The sequence below is a fragment of the Electrophorus electricus genome, chromosome 20, assembly GCF_013358815.1.
Source record: "Electrophorus electricus isolate fEleEle1 chromosome 20, fEleEle1.pri, whole genome shotgun sequence".
Taxonomy (NCBI): domain Eukaryota; kingdom Metazoa; phylum Chordata; class Actinopteri; order Gymnotiformes; family Gymnotidae; genus Electrophorus; species Electrophorus electricus.
This window is the reverse complement of record NC_049554.1, coordinates 6,476,674-6,493,337: the sequence shown is the minus strand read 5'-3', so window position 1 is coordinate 6,493,337 and position 16,664 is coordinate 6,476,674. Positions and strand designations below refer to the sequence as shown.

Below are 16,664 nucleotides of genomic sequence, written 5' to 3'. Positions count from 1 at the left end.
CATCCTGTCTCGCATAACAGGAGGGTGGCCTGTCTCCCTGAAGACATCCTGTCTCACATAACAGGAGGGTGGCCTGTCTCACAAAACATGGGGAATGTCTCATGGGGAAATGTCTGATTCTCTATTTCTGTCTCTCCCTCAGATCTGTGGCTTGAGAACCGGATCACAAATCACAGTTTTCTTTTTCGCCGGCTACACCCACGCACAGCCTGGTGACCCCTGACATGTCCCCACTGTACCCCAACGCATCCCGGTGTGTCCCCACTAGTCCCAGCACACTCTCAACACTGTCCAATCACAACTCTGTCACTTCTCATCTGATCTATACCCACAATCCCAAACGTTCAGACATTACCCATCCCCCAAGGTCAGAGCATGTTGCATGTCATTGTGTGTATTATGCATCAGAATCACCATGTAGCCATGGGATCAACGCTCTGATGGATAGTACTGTTACCGCCCCCGAGCTTCTGGGATACTATTGGTCATCCTCGTGTCAATCAGGACACTCCAGCAACAATACACCACGAGTCAGACTGACCTGTTCCTCTACAACGGCCTGAGATTCCATTAAACACCTGATCTGTCCTGCTGCTGGGAGCAACTTCTTTCCAGTGTGCAGGGAGCGATATTCCCAAGTCGGGTTGGAGTCATCCTTAAAACGCCGATCTCCAGTTACCCCAGGACGCGTCCTCCCTTCCTGCTGCCACGGAGTGGCTACGCCGCGAAAGGCCACGGCTGGCGGGAGAGCCAGGGACCGGACCGGCCACTAGAGTGTGAAGGTATACGCTGTGGAGGAGGAACAGGCGAGCAAGACGCGCGCGCACACACGCGCACACCTGACCGTTTAACTAGGACGCAGGATGGGAAGGTTTGAGTGACAGGGCCGCGAGGAGGGGCATTACCCTCTACTGCCCCACCTGAACAAACAGAGAGCAAGGGAGCGCTTAATTCTAAATCAGTCATTTGGAATCAATGATTCCAGATCAGTACTGGGGTTGGTCCAAGTGCAGGCCCATGGCTGAAGAAACTAGCCTGAGATCAGTGTCTAGGCACGCCGGTGTGGCACCCTTAGCTGTACTGGACGATCAGACCCTCAGTATGAGACAACTTTAGCTCTCTCTGCACCCCCCCCCCCACACACACACACAAAGGAACATCCATTCTGCAACATTCCAGCTGCTAAAGGGACCACACCGGAATTCTGAACACCACAAAATTTCCAAAGACGATCCGAGAAGAAAGCAGATGAGGAGTCACAGAGTGTTTCACATAGGAGGAAACTGGCACCTCCCTCTACCTCTCACACACACACACACACACACACACACACACACACACACACACACACACACACACACACACACACACACACACACACACACACACACACACACACACACATTCTCCTCCCTCAGTTGCTCAAGTCTCTGCCCTCTCTCCGGATATGGGGTCGACGCCCCCACCCCCCCACTCTCCCTCCTGACTTTTTTTTTTTTTTTTTACAGTAAGCCCTTTGATTGACAGCTGCAGCTGAGGCCGTCCCGCCACTCAGCTGTGCCGCGCAGTAAAGATAGAAATTTACCCAGCATGCAACAGCACTGCACAGCAACAGGCCTTGACCCAGGCCAAAAAAAGCAACCCTTCCCCGCCCCACCAGACGCAACCGCCCTAGCCCCGCCCAGGCAAACGCAACCACCCTAGCCCCGCCCACGCGCACACACCAGATGCCCCACCCCGTGCGACAAGCACTGTCCGACAGCAGCGCATCCATACAGTCAGCAGATGACTGCGAGAGGGGTGCGGCTTCCTTTAAAGTCAAGCCCAGCCCCCCTGAAAGGGGACTGAGGAATTTATGTAAATCAGGTCACATGATCAGAGCACAGCTCTTTTCACTACTCAAACAGATGACACAAGGTTACAGGGAGGGGCTGACACGCAACCTGTGGCAGAGACGCGCACGGTATAGAATACGCAGAAAGCGGGTCCGTCACAACTCGACTTGTCTGATACGCGGAATATCAATGCAAACACTCCCATTCCTCCAAGTCCGCCCAGCGGGGAACTCTCCTGAGCTCTGGTAGGGGAGAACGTGGCCACAGCCAGAAACAGCCGAGAGTGGAACTCCAGGGATGGTCACTTACAGAGAGAGGGAGGTGATCGCTAGCGGGCCGTCCCCGAACACGGGGAGGGACGTCAGCTCGTTGTGCTCCAGTCTCCTGAGGGACAAACACAAGAAGACCACTTTAGTTTTAACTACAAGTGGAAATAAACGTTGTGGTCTTTTACTGATGAAGTACGGGGTGAAGTAATAACCTATTATTTACATGAGTGACGTGACGCATGAAATCACTTTACTCAGCTAACAGAGCAAAGAATGACAATGGAGGATCATGGGCAGTTTGTGTTCAAGACCAGGAACACAGAGTGAGAGTCTGATCGAGAGAGTGAGAGTGAGGGAGAGTGGGAGCCTGATCGAAAGAGTGAGAGAGAGTGGGAGTGAATGCAAAGTGAGAGTGAGAGTGGGAGAACAAGAACCTCTCTGGCCTGTATCTAGCCCCTTGCTGTATAAAATATTTACAGGGCAGGTTAGTGAGTGGTGTCAGGTGATCATGGAGGGCCTATTGGAGCAAAGCTCCTCTCTGCTCCCCAAACCCCCCCCCCCAGCTCACCCCTCGTCCACCCCCCCGTCCAGGACAATAGCCTCCGACAAAAAGCCTGAAGCACCTGATGAAGTGGACGGAACTGGAGCTCTGAGGTGACTAACCACTCCAGCACGGGTGAGATCATTCCTGGGACTGAGAGGGTCGTCTCCTCAGCCTCCACCCCGCAGAGACTACTGAACACGCATGGCTCTGTTTTACGGGGTCCTGGTTAGTGGACATGCCGGCGTTAGCCTTTTAAACTGATGCTGGATCAGTTCTGAGAACACTTTGTTTTTAAATTTACGTTGTAAGAATAAAAATTCAATTTTGCGTCAAGATTTAAAATTATAGCTCAGATCCTAGGTCAGTCGCGGGAAGACAGCTGTTCCAGGAAGCAGTCTGGGATTGCAGGTCTTCCTGTAGGTGATCCGAGTTCTTACTCGGGAGCTGGACTGATCTGGGAACCGTGTGTGCCTACAGATTCAAAGACACAAAGTCTTCTGTTCTACTCACACTTCTCTTAGGTTGGGTAGACTGGAGAGGATGTTCATATCAGCTACTGCCAGCTTGTTATGGCTCAGGTTTCTGAGAGAGAGAGAGAGAGAGAGAGAGAGAGAGGTCTCAAACCTGATACATGTTACTATCTCATCATCATCATCATCATGTTTGACTATGTGTACATTTAGATTATCTATTTACCAAACTCTACAAAAGCATAAACCAACCCCCCCAAAAATTCCCTTCCCTCCATTTCTCCTCAAACACCAGCCAATCACGGTCCCACCATAGTGCTATCCATCATCCCAGCACATCTGCTAACACGCTCCACCCAGACGTCGATAAGCACTCTGCTCACAACTCGCTAGGAGACACTTAATATTAAGAGTTCCTGTCTTTCATGTCTCCCTCATGTCTCACTTGTGTCTCTCACTGTGTAGAGGACTTGGCAGGGGCCACGTCTCCCGCTGTTCCTGCTGAAACCGCGGAGATTAATTATGGCCCTTTGCCAGAACGCCCTTAACCCCGCCCTGCCCTGCTATGGCCAGCCCCCCCCACCCCCCCCGCCCGACATCCAGCTATAAAAACCTTCAACCCGGCTCGTGCAGGTAACGCATGGATGATGTGAGCTGTGCCAGGGATTCAGAACACGCTGGCTGCGACCCTCCGGTAACATAAACTGACTGCAGATAAGTGGGGCATTGTCATGGTGTCCCACACTTCAGCAGCAGAAGAGCCCTGCTTGAGCTTCCGGCCGGCTTCAGGACAAACCTTTCCGTGAGACTTAACAGGAAAAATGGTCCAACACTGGGGATGAACGGAGGAGGAGTCGCAGAGGGCTTAACTCAGTCATGTCAGGAAGACAAGAAAGAAAGTGCTGTTCCAAAAAAAATAAAAGGTTGGGTTGGTAGAAAAACAATGTTTGTGTGTGAGGGTGTGTTTTGAGCTAATAGAGGGCGATCTGCCCTAAAGGCAGAGCACTATAATCACAGGCTTGGCTCTTCCACCGTGGCGGTGTCGCGCAGTGCTAAATCGTTACCCTGCTTACAGAAGCTAATTACATAATTGCACTGGAGCAAATTGAAAAATGACGGCGTTTCCTTCGGATCTTGCCGGAGGACGGGGGAGGGGCCGTGGCTAATCTGCGACAGCGATCAGCGCAAATGTAGGACAAACCGTGCACTGCTAAAAGCAGCTCTGATGAAGCCGGGGAGGGCAGACTCAAAGAGCCTCTGTTCGGGAGCACAGACCGAGCGGCTGGTGTCGTGTGTCCGGGGAAAGCGAGCCTTCCGAGCCCACTTCCCACTGGACCCGCGGCACCAGGCCCAGTCCGTGTGTTCTGGTGAAGAGATTAGGCGTTAATCTCAGAGATGTTATGCTGGGGCTGAAACCTCACAAGCAACGAGAACGCAAAGGTTTTTGGTATTTTGATTTTTATTTATTTTTACGTATCTGAACTGAAGACAGTAGCTGCTCCCGTCTGTCAGACTCAGAGTTTGTCTGAATATCTACAGCTTGGCTCTCTGCAGGTTGGTATCTGATAGTAGTTCTATCTGATACCAAACTCTGGAACAGAGGACTAAACCTGCATGGAGACCACGCTGACAGCGGAGGTGTCCAAACGTGTCCGAGGAGCACGGACAACATGCCAGCTCCTTCTAAGAGACGCCGTAGTTCTTCCACCAACCCCGCCCTCCATTTACAGCCTGAGCTGCTGTATAGTGTGCGTGTGGGGGGGGTGTTTATACAACTTCACTTCACCTCGATCCACTCTAGTCCCTCCCAACCAGCCGGCCCGCCGTACCTTATCAGATAACATTAACTTTCACACCTCACACTTGACCCCTGAGGGTCATAACTCAGACTCTGAGCCAGACGGCTTCTGTCTTTCCACCCGCCGTGGGCACTTACAGGAAAGGAAGCCGAAAAGCCAGACAGAGGTTACAGCTGAGGTCAGAGCAGCGCCACCATGTGGCGTTCACAGAGCTAGGTTTGATCGAGGTGGCTCATGACCTAATACGGGGTTATGCACCGTCACTTCCTGTTTAATGACATCACCTCTGTCCGAAATGTTTCAATGGTGAAACGTTTCCAGGTTTTATTTCTGAAATTGGGAGTTACATTAGGTTGAACATCAATTAGGGTTCACCAAGCTAACCTGTGTCACGCAAGGTCAACCTCTTACCCAGACCTCCCTACCCTCCCACCTTCCGACTTGAGATCCAGCCTAAGGAAAAACACGCAAAACTAGAAAAGGCTGGTAAACCCTTTGTTTTATGATGCGGACGACTTTTCACATGAGAAGCTGATCTCAGAACAGTGCATAAGAAAGTCCTATAAGAGAGTGTGAAGACATGACACATTAGATAACATGCCCGTTACAATGGGCACGGGACAAGCTGATCTCAGAACAGTGCATAAGAGCGTGGGAAGACATGGCCCATTAGAGAACATGCCTGTTACAATGGGCATGTGACAAGCTGATCTCAGAACAGTGCATAAGAGACTCCTATAAGAGAGTGGGAAGGCATGGCCCATTAGAGAACATTCCTGTTACAATGGGCACTGAAATTTGGTCACAATTCATCAGCGCATGTTTGTTCAGTGTAAACACTCTTTTCACTCTTTTCTTCCACCAAAGGGGGAAGTCCAAGCGTCCGACTGGGATTTACACGTGAGTTCCCTGCGATAGCAGAAGAACACGATCAAAAGCACCGCTGTGTTCAAACACAACAACAACTACGTCCAAGCAGGGAGGGCCGAGGCGGAGGCAAGCAGACCAGGAGAACAGGGTAAAAACACACCCAGCACTCCGAACACACGCAACAGCAGGCCCCTCCCACTCCAGGGTCATCAGCAGGACTTCAGACAGAGAGCTGAAGAGAAACCCCCACAACCAAAGCCCCACAACCTACTTCCACATTCCGCCGAGCTGTGAACGGGCAGTCCTGTCTTGTGCCTGTTGCTTTTACTGCTAAGAGATTCCTCACCCATGTCTTACTGGTGACATCTGTGTCCTTGAGTTCAGTGGAGACACAGGCATGGTGCGCCACACACACACACACAATCCCCCCCCCCCCCCCCCCCCCAGAGGTTCACAGGTCAATAAATACGCCCCACACGGCCATTACGAGTGTGGGTGGAGTTTCCCTTTATGTCCCCCTCCTACAAAGCTGAGCAATAATTCAGCAATGTCTCCCTACGTCAGACAGTAGCCAGAGAAAACATTCGCATTTTTCATAAAGGTTAAACTGATTTGTAAAATAGCTACAAAGGTTAAGGGACCCAATATATGAAAAGGTGTTCAACAATAAAACTGAGCCCCTGTTTTGGACTACAGCTAAGATAATGGAGATATGAGACGATTACAACATCCAGGCTGCAGGTCCATAATCAAACTGCTAGACCCACCAGGACTGAATCTCTCCATTCCAAGAACCAAAAAGCCACACAAAAAGGTCCCCATGTAAGAACTCTGCCCCCTGACAGGTCTAGACAGCGAAGTCGAGAAGCTTCGCGACTCAGGCCGACGTGACAGACGCATTTCATCGGCTCATCTTCATCTCCAATATGCTGAGTGTGAACTTCACCCTGCGCAAGTGCCAGTGATGTCAGTGTGAAGTGATGTCAGTTAGGGTTAGGCAGTATTTTTGCATACCGTCTTCAGATAATGGTGGTGTGCAGTATTACCAGGGGTTGGGAGAGGGGGCAGGATTAACACACTAACTTGTTACGTAAATAAACAACTTTTTTTTTAAATAAATCAGAAATGTTACAAATGTTTCTTAATTTGCACATCCCAATATGTTTATATCTGAAAAGCTGTAAAGGTTTGATTTAGTTTCAACACACCTACCCTACACTACTTAGTTTCAATAGCTTTAAGGTCTCGCTGAACAGTCTAAAAACAAGTGCAACACACTTCAGGCTTTAACAACAAGACAAAAACATGCACATTTATAACGTGAACATTTATAATGAACACAAAGCAGCTCAACGGTTCAGCACTGTTTTAGTAGCTAACTGAAATCAGCTCACACGTGGTGCGTTAAGCAAACGACGGTAAGATTCTAAACAAAAGCATATTTTACATTATTCAGGGTTTCTCACCAGAAAAACTAACGGGTTTACTTTGTCGGGCTTGAGCAAGTTGAACAGGGATAACAGTATTGTGTGCTGTGGGCAGTGGTGGCTCAGTGGTTAATGTACTGGATTTGTAATCAGAAGGTTGCCAGTTCATGTCCCACCACTGCCAAGTTTCCACTGTTGGGCCCCTGAGCAAGACCCTCAATTACTCGAGTGGTACTCAAGTCATAAATGTAAGTCGCTTTGGACAAAATCGTCAGGTAAATGTAACCAAAAAAATTTTGGTCTTTCAGTTCGCGCGACACTGCCAAACTGAGACTGTGACCATAACGGTTTCTGCGACTTCAGCTACGTTACCCGCGACCATCGCCGCGGTTCTTCTCAACCAGCTTATCGGGGGAAAACGTAGTTTCGAGACAGTAATTTCAAGTCTGGTGTGATTAAGTGGACGGTCAGCGACGTGTATGGGCTCATGTTCGCCGATGAGTGAATACCTGTCCGCAGTCGACAGTAGCACGTGTTGTACAACTTGCTGAATTTTGATATGCAAGACGGCGATCGCTATTTTAGGGAGGCATTTCCTTCCAGGTAGCTCAAACTGGCAACCATGTGTTTGGACCATGGCTTTAAATGAATAGCGACGCTATTTGTTTAGAGAGGTGTTTTCTTAACGTACACACTTTCCATTGCGCACTGTCCCTTATACATTTTGTGCATCTGACAAAAGTGCCGCTGTGGTTTTGCCAGCAGCGACCAGGCCGCTTTTCGAGGTCGGCGGCATCTGTGAAGTGCTTAAAGGTGCTTCGTTTTTAGATGCGAGGGCATATTCGACGTGTTTCCGTCCTCATCTGCGACCATTTTTAGCTAAATCTTACACACGGGTTCATCAAGGTTCGCTGGATCGCCCTTTTGATTTGGAACAAATCCAAACTGCAGCAGTTTAATTTTTCTTTTAAATTAGCCCGCTAGACTCACCGCGAGCCATGCTGGCTTCCCGCCCTCGCTGTAAACGTGTGACGTCACCAAACTGAGCACCTCAGTCACCAATCGGTGACCTCTAAAGCCCAACGCGTTATTGTCTGTTTACGAGATAGACGCGAAACATACATTTTCGTGTCGCCACTTTTAAATACCGTCACTACATTTTTAATTACGTCACCGTTTTCAAATACCGGGGTATACTGCATTACCTTCTTATCGACCAACCCTCATGTCAGTGTGAAGTGATGGGCTCTCATCAGTCGGCTGGAAGACAGAGGACCCACAGCTCCTTCTAGCAGGCCATAAACTAGTCAAAGAGTAACCCCACGGCCTCCAGCTCAGAGTCAGCCACTAGCACAGCACTCCACTCCTCTCTCTCTCTCTCTCTCTCCCTCACTCTCTCTTTCTTTCCTGTCATAAAGTACTTTTATAGCAGGGCAACGGTGGGAACAGGGAATCCAGGAGCTCTCCCTCCCACAGACCAAACAACTCTGTGAGACATCAACACTAACACAGGTCCACGTGATCCATAAGAAGCACCTCCGTACTCAGAGCAGCACTCAGAGATTTAGGGCTGGATTAAACAGACGAAGAAAGTTACAGTTTCAGTGTAGGTTCCCCAATTCAAAGTCTGTTTTATTCCACTTAAAGACTAGGCCAGAAAACACTTCACCATGATATATAATGACAAACAAACCAGCCAACATTAATGCGAGTCCATTCTAAGCTTTTACAATAAAGCGTGCATCACTGAAGCTGCACGTCCCAGGCAATGGCCAGGGGGTGTGCTTAAATACTGACAGACTGATGCCAGGGCCAATCGGCCCTGCCGTCAGCCTCTCCCCCAAGCCTCTTTGTTTTAGCTGAAGCTGTGTAAATTTTGGGTCCACGTTCAGGACTGTAGAACAAACGTAGGAGCCACACAAACACATGCCACAACGGGCAAAGGGACCGCCCTCGTCCCGGGCACACAACAAACTGGGGTCACACGCACACACACACACACACACAGAGAACAAAACACAAATCACGCTTGATTGCGTGAGCCTGACCTCCTTTGAAGAGCTCCTTTTAAACGAGGTAATTACATTATCACTGTTAGGAAAGACTGTGTCCAAGACTTATGGCAGACCATAATAATCAGACACACATCCACCATTAAGCCTGGTACTAGGAAGAATGTGAGTGATAATTACACAGCACAAATCCCCCCTCTACTGTTTATTATGCTTGTAGGAAAATATGTGTAGTTACTACACCAGCAATTTAGCAGCAAGTGCAGAAAAGCTAGTTAGAGATATATATTTATTCAAGTACGTTAGGACCGGCTTAGATGTCGCCAAGGGTCCCTGTGTTTGTATTGGGGGAGGATTAGACTCTCATTGAACAGTCATTAGTTTCAACACCGCGTCTCAGACTGCAGCCAGCGAAGGGCTTTCAGACAGCACAGAGGACGTTTAAATCTCCTCAGGCTCGAAAGCGCTGCACAATCTTCAAGCGAAATCCCAGAACACGGAGCAGACGGCACATATGCAGCTCTTCCAGTTACGAGGAGTTTATTTACAACATAAGCATTCACGCTGAGCGGAACAGACCAGACCTTTGGCGAGGCAGACTCACCGAAAGCCAACAAGAAATATCACAGCCCCACGAAGATCTGATAAAATGTAAAACAAACTTTATTTTAACCCAAAAGACGATTTTTTTTTTCGTCCAACATGGCCGTTTCAGATGTAAAGTTTCCTTCCAAAAGCAATGACATGTAAAAATATCGATAGGCTAATATTCTTTCTTTGGTCAAAACAGAGACATTTTAAGTCTTTGTCCATGATTCGCTATGAAACCGGACAGGGCTTTGAAGGACACTGGGTGGTGATTTTCGGTCTCAGATCTACATGTACTGGGGGTGTCCCACAAGGGCCCATCCTCTCCAACTCTCATTTTCTCCCCTTCCCCCCTCTTAATGTTTTTTCCAGACCTCCAAACTCTTACCAGATGATTCATCCATCAATCTCACATGGTAGACGCTCTCTTTAGCGGGGGAGGAGGGCTTAAATATGCCTTAAAAGAAACAGAACTCCAAATATTGGTAAAATTCCATTTGAATCTACTTTTCTGACTGTAGAGAAGATGACTGATGAGGCAAAACGTGATGGCGTTATCTTTACGGGTCTGATGGTAATCCTAACCAAACATGCATGCTACGCTCGTACATCAAAAACACTCCATTTTTTGCACTCAGTGCAAAGACACGTTCCCTGCGCTCTAACAAGCCTCCGAACACAGACAAACCTTCAGCGTGGCACCTTCTCAAGAGAGATGCTGTGCGTGTTTAGGCCAGTGGCTTCACAAAACTTCCTCACCATCTCAAAACCTTTGGAGAACCTCCGCAGGCCGATGCCCCAGGCCAAGAGAGCTGTGAAGGTGTGAACTGTCACTCAAACCAGGGCTCAAGCGTGGGCACAAGCGTGAAGTGTTTCGTCTCACGAACCGAGGACGCTGCTACATCAAAGATCAGCAGGCCTAGCTCAACACCTCAGCAAGCAATGCACTACATTCTCACACACATTCCTGACACAGAGAGAGACACACACACTGATCAAGTGGGTCACACACAAAGCTGAAGGCTACAGCCCACATGGACTACATCACTAGGACATAGGTTTCTACTCGTACAGTACGTCATCGTCCTGCACTACACATCCAGACAGCGAGTCATGGGTGTAGGTGCTATATTTACCACAGTGACCAAACCACAGCCTAACACAGACATCAGTAAAGCAAGCAAATTAATTTACCACAGAAATTACCGCTGCAGTCTAAGCAAACATGCGGCAACAGGACGGCACAGAAACCGGACGACAAGTGATTGCTGCTTTACGACACATCAGGGACTGATGGGTAGAAAAACACGGGCCGCGACGCAGACTTCGTGATGGCAGCGGAAGGAGTCGGTGTCTCCGTTCAGCACACCTCACGTTCAGTGATGCAGAAGTCTCACATGAGATGGCCCCCCCTGAGAAGTGCTGAGAGTCATATTGCATCCCATCAGCTCATAACCCTTAACCTTTGAACCCGATCGTGATGCGTATCGATTGAGGACGTGCCTACCAACACCAAGAACAGAGAGTCAAACCGGTCATGAACTCCCTCGCGTGTTAATTAAGAACTCTACAAAGTCAAATAGTGAAGAAACACCCTAATCTAACAAGGGCCCCCTCACACACACACACACACACACACACACACACACACACACACACACACACACACACACACACACACACACACACACACACACACACACACACACACACAAAAAACCCGTTGGCGGGTAATAGAAAATTCAGCCAGCTTGTTTACCAACACCTCTGGGGGGGGGGGGGGGGGGGGCACACACCGTACTCCCACCCCCACCTCCGCTCACAAAGCCACACTCCCGCTCCCCAGGGTCAGAGGTCAGGACCCTGTAGGCTGCTCAGGACAGCGGGGAGGGTGGGAGGCAGGACTGAGTGTCTATTCTAGCCCCGCGGCTGTGGAACTCAGTCGGGACGCTGCACACAGTAGCCTTTTATTCTCAGCCACTGGGAGAGTGGCACACCACAACACAGACACGTCTACCAGGCTCTCATTCACTGAATAAGGGGGTGGTGTTAATGAACAAAAGGATGCAAAGGATTATGGGTTAAAAAGGACAGTTTAGATGTCCCCAACCCCCACCAGCATCCCCACACAGTGTCAACCGCTTAAACTGAACAGACGGCAACGTTCATGGCCCTCTTCACTAGCAGGAAAGTCAAAAATACATCAGTTTCAAAATAATTGTAATAAAAATAAAATGTGCCAAAAAATATATATTCCTCAGTGTATTATGAACAAATTCCACCCTATGCACAACAGCATAAATTTACATTTACACAGCCCTTTAACACACACAAATCCAGACTATGGCCAGTGTTTGACTATAGCAGGAACGCTCCACAGTGGGACAGTGGAAATGGTCTGGAAAGGACACACCAAGGTTCCCGCTGGTGACCTGTGAGCACGCAGTGAAAACGATTTAACCAACAGGGAGGTATTAGGGCTTGATGTTTCGCGCAGGGCATGTCTGCAGGCTTCCGGCCCCACGCGAGGGGTTTTCTGGCCCATGACTGACGTACTGCAGACCAACACTCAAACTCCACGTCTGTCCTCTCCCTGAGACGGCCACAGCAGCTGTTATTGACAGCAGAAAGGAGTCCAACTACACAGCAGTCTCAGGCTTGAGAAATGCCAAGAGGGTAGGTGGTAACCCTTGCTTTTGGAAACAACCGTCAGACCTTTCAGGCTTTGTTAGGTTATTATTATTATTATTATTATTATTATTATTATTAAGGGGGGGGACATTTATATACTTGTCCATTTAGCAAGTCAAATAATCCTTCTTCTCTCATCTGTTCTGCCCAGCTACAGAGTGCCAAAGTTGGCCAAATTCTTCCCAACTGAATTCGTACTTCAGTATCACATTATATTTGCAATTCTACATGTAACGCTCATTTAATCATTGCCTAAAGGACCCATGTTAACATTCAGTCTCTAAGATCTGTAAACGTTTGTCTGGCCAGGTGTCCATCACGAGCGACACAAATGTCACTTATTCAGCTGCACAAGAAATGCACCCGTTTAAAGGGACCCAGCAACTGACCTTTTGAGTAGGTGTTTAACGAGACCCGATTCCACTACGGTGACGGGTGTCACACTGACATCATGAACTATGGCCATCGGCGTAAAGCTTCAGGGGCAAGGAGGATATTTTGCCCATGAAAGAGTACGCATTACTATTACCAACCTGTTGAAAAGCATAACAAGGCTACTGACAGCGCATGGTGCGCATATGAAATTAACACCAAACCAGCAAGGAACTCTAACAGAACCTATCGTTGAGATATGTACGGCCGCAGCTGATCCTGGATCAGATGCCCTGCCCTGAGAAGTGGGTCACCAGGCATTCCCATGCACCTGCCACCGCAATGTCAGACGAACCGCACAACCACCTTCCTCCACGGTCCTGCACTCAAACTGGCTCTCTCAGGTCATCATGAATCACGCTGTCGGACCCCCGTCCTCAATGTGATCGAGTCCACTCGTCATACAAACGACGTGTTCTCGGTGCCTAAAACACGTCCAGATTGTCCTGCCGTGAGTGCAGATGCCAAAAGAGTGTCTGAGGAGACGTCGTTTACTAAGCAGGTTCTCCGTAACCACGCCAGCTCCTCACTTCTCCCGTCACTCACGCACCAGCAGAACAGGAGGGCTGTCCCCCTTGCACATCCACCGGCGTCTGCACTAGAGACGTCAACCACAGGCCGTGGTTCACACTAAAACAAGATCCTGGAACACGGGGCCCAAACATCATGGAAACAACCGCCATAACGATGATACGATGAAAACCTCACGCTACGATCAGTGCCACCACCTAGCTGAAACTGGTTTGATAGCCATCATAAACTGTGATAACCATCCAGTAATCCCAGTGCTTTGACAAGAACTATAAGACGACAAAGGAGCGCCGACGTAAGGTGGACATCTTGAGCGGTGATGAAACGTGCCGCGGAGGCGTTTCACAGATAAAACAAGGCAGTAAAACGCCAGGAGCCTGCAACGTCTCCACTGTGGAAGAAACACACAAGCAGATAAGAGCGAGGTGGATCGGTCTGGACTGAAGAACATGTGATCTAAAACAACACTCACTACTGTATGGAAGTGAGGAAACATCAATAAGGTTTCCCAGATGGGACGACAAAGTTGTATTTTATATAATTACACTAGACAGAAAGAGAGATGGTAGTAGTGTCACACAAGGTTACCAGAAAAACAGGACATTTCAGTTGGAGATGTCTGCAAAACACTTATATATACAAACGCACCTTACGTCTGAACTTAGCGTTTAGGCTGCCCTTCTCGCTTGCTCGACGCAAGAAATAAATATAGCCGGACTGCCGTCTGAGCTCTCAGACCGACAGTCCATCAGCCGAGGTGACGACCGCGTGTCAGGGACGCACGGGCCCCTCACAGACCGCGACGTCACCCTGATAAAAGTCTCGCGAAAACGTAAAGCGCGAGCAACCTCGCCGTTACCGCTACACCGAAAAGGGTCTCGCTTCTTCTGTAATGAATAATGCAGCAAAGCAATAATCTGGGCACACAGGTGATATACGCGACGGCGAATATGCACATGAAGACAAGTCTTAATTGCTTTCAAGTGTTCACTTACAGAGAGAAAGAGTCAAAGTTGGAGAAGAAACACAATATGCTTATTATAGTTTGTACTTTTAACATTTAAAAACATTTAAGCCAGTTGGCCTTTCACGACTGATCACTCATCAGGAAACGTTCCCGGGCCCCGGTTTTGTTCATGGCTTCATACTGAAATCAAAACCGGGCTCTAATAATAGTTCGGAGGCTCGTGACAATAGCCTAGACCGCGCGTGGGGAAAAGTTCCACACAGGCTGCGCTTTGCGCGTGGTGGTGGGGTTAAAGGATGACGCTACTGGTAGCGGCTCAAAACCGGGTACCCGAGCCCCGTACTCCGCCCTCCAGGCTTGGAGACCCTCACCTACCCCGCAGCTAGCGGGCGATACTCACACACGGACCGTCCGCTCCGGCAGATCTGTCGGGATTTGGGTCAGCTTCATGTTGCTGCAGTCCGTCGTGTCAATGGTGCACGTACAGTTTTGGGAACACGACACGTCCGTGCTCAACGCATCAATGATTAACAGTTTTAGGCACAAAATTAAATAAAACGCGTAAAATGATCCGATGTGTCCCAGGGCCGCCGCCATTTTGTACCCGGTTCTCTCGGTATCCTCGGGTCCACAGACCGGGAAAAGCTCTAGTTCGTGGACTGCTATGCAGTTTGCAATCAGGCTATCGCACCGTCACCATGTCAGCTATCCCACAATAGCGAATTTATCTTGAGTTGTTCCGCAGAGGTGCAGGGGCACGACTTCAAACGAACTCCGCAAACTTTTGCCCCGTAGCTCCGGTGATCGGGGCAACACGCGAAGCTCGCAGGCTGCTGAAACCGAAGCGAAGCGAAGCGAAGCGACCGGAGCTCTGCGCGCACACCGGCCAATGCAGACCAGCGCTATACAGACATTTCGGTGTACCGTCACATTCGGTGGTGGTTTTTGTTTTTTAAAATACCTGCACAATTATTATTAGGCCAAATTCACCATTCTTAAGAAATGAAAAACTGAACAAAATATCTCCCGCGGACTCCATGGAAACACGTTCCACGGACGGAGGTGCAAACTTCCGAGCTCCTCGAGCCACACGAACGCGGAGATAGGGAGGTGCGGTATCGCAGCGCTCAGATTTACAAACTTTACAAAGTGATTAAAGAATAACGTAAAAAAAAAAAACACACGAGCGAAACGACATTTCGCTGAAAGCTTCGACACTTCCGAACTTTCCGCCGCTCCGGATCTGCGGTTAGAGAACGAGACCCGTACAGTCGAGAAGACCCTCGCGTCCCGATCTTCACGTCACTTCACTTCTGATCGCAGCAGTGCAGCTTTTCTTTCTTTCTTTCTTTTTTTTCCCCTCCCGTCTCTTTTCACTTTTCCTTTTTTTTTTCACAACGTACTATCGCCCCACGCTGGAAACGTCGGAGTCCTGAGGACCCGCCCATTCCTTCTCGATTGGCTGTGTAGACGTGAGGAACGGAGGCGCTCCGGATGTCACTGGCTGCTGGAGAGCTCATACCCAGTGATCTCCTGTCAATCACTGAGCCTTGACCCCGCCCACCTTCGCCACCCCTGGCGCCAAATCGCAGCACCTCCAACTCTAACTCTAACCCTCAACCCTAACCTAACCCTAACCCTAACATAACTCTAATCCTCACCCTAACACTAATACTAACCCTAATTTTAACCCTCAACCCTAACCTAACTCTAAACCTAACCCTCACCCTAACCCTAACCCTCACCCTAACACTAACCCTAACATAACTCTAATCCTCACCCTAACCTAACCCTAACCCTCACCCTAATACTAACACTAACTCTAACATAACTCTAATCCTCACCCTAACACTAACTCTAACATAACTCTAATCCTCACCCTAACACTAATACTAACCCTAACTCTAACCCTAACCCTAACATAATCCTAACCCTCACCCTAATCCTCACACTAACACTAACCCTAACATAACCCTAATCCTCACCCTAACCCTAACACTAACCCTCACCCTCACCCTAACCCTCACTTTAACCGTAACCCTCACCCTAACCATAACCCTCACCCTCACCTTAACCCTAACTCTAACCCTAACCCTAACACAACCCTAACTCTAATACTAACACTAACCCTCACCCTCACCCTCACATTAACCCTAACCCTCACCCTAACTTTTACCCTCACCTTAACCCTAACCCTAACCCTCACCTCAACCCTCACCCTCACCCTAA

The 16,664-nt window shown here is 49.0% G+C and overlaps 1 protein-coding gene across 2 annotated transcripts in view; it reads right to left on the bottom strand.

Moving 5' to 3' along the window:
* The window catches only part of lrig1 (leucine-rich repeats and immunoglobulin-like domains 1), a 26,149-nt gene extending 10,326 nt beyond the window's left edge, over positions 1 to 15,823 (bottom strand). The window contains exons 1-3 of one of the 2 annotated variants that reach the window (XM_027015476.2): positions 14,836 to 15,823; positions 3,159 to 3,230; positions 2,145 to 2,219 (exon numbers count right to left, since the gene is read on the bottom strand). In XM_027015476.2, the coding sequence (XP_026871277.2) occupies positions 2,145 to 2,219; positions 3,159 to 3,230; positions 14,836 to 15,032 (344 nt within the window). In that variant the 5' untranslated portion in view covers positions 15,033 to 15,823. Of the gene's footprint in view, positions 1 to 2,144; positions 2,220 to 3,158; positions 3,231 to 8,419; positions 8,580 to 14,835 lie in introns of those variants that run through there. The other variant, XM_027015477.2, reaches the window with a different exon arrangement.
* Between the last annotated feature and the right edge of the window lie 841 nt (positions 15,824 to 16,664).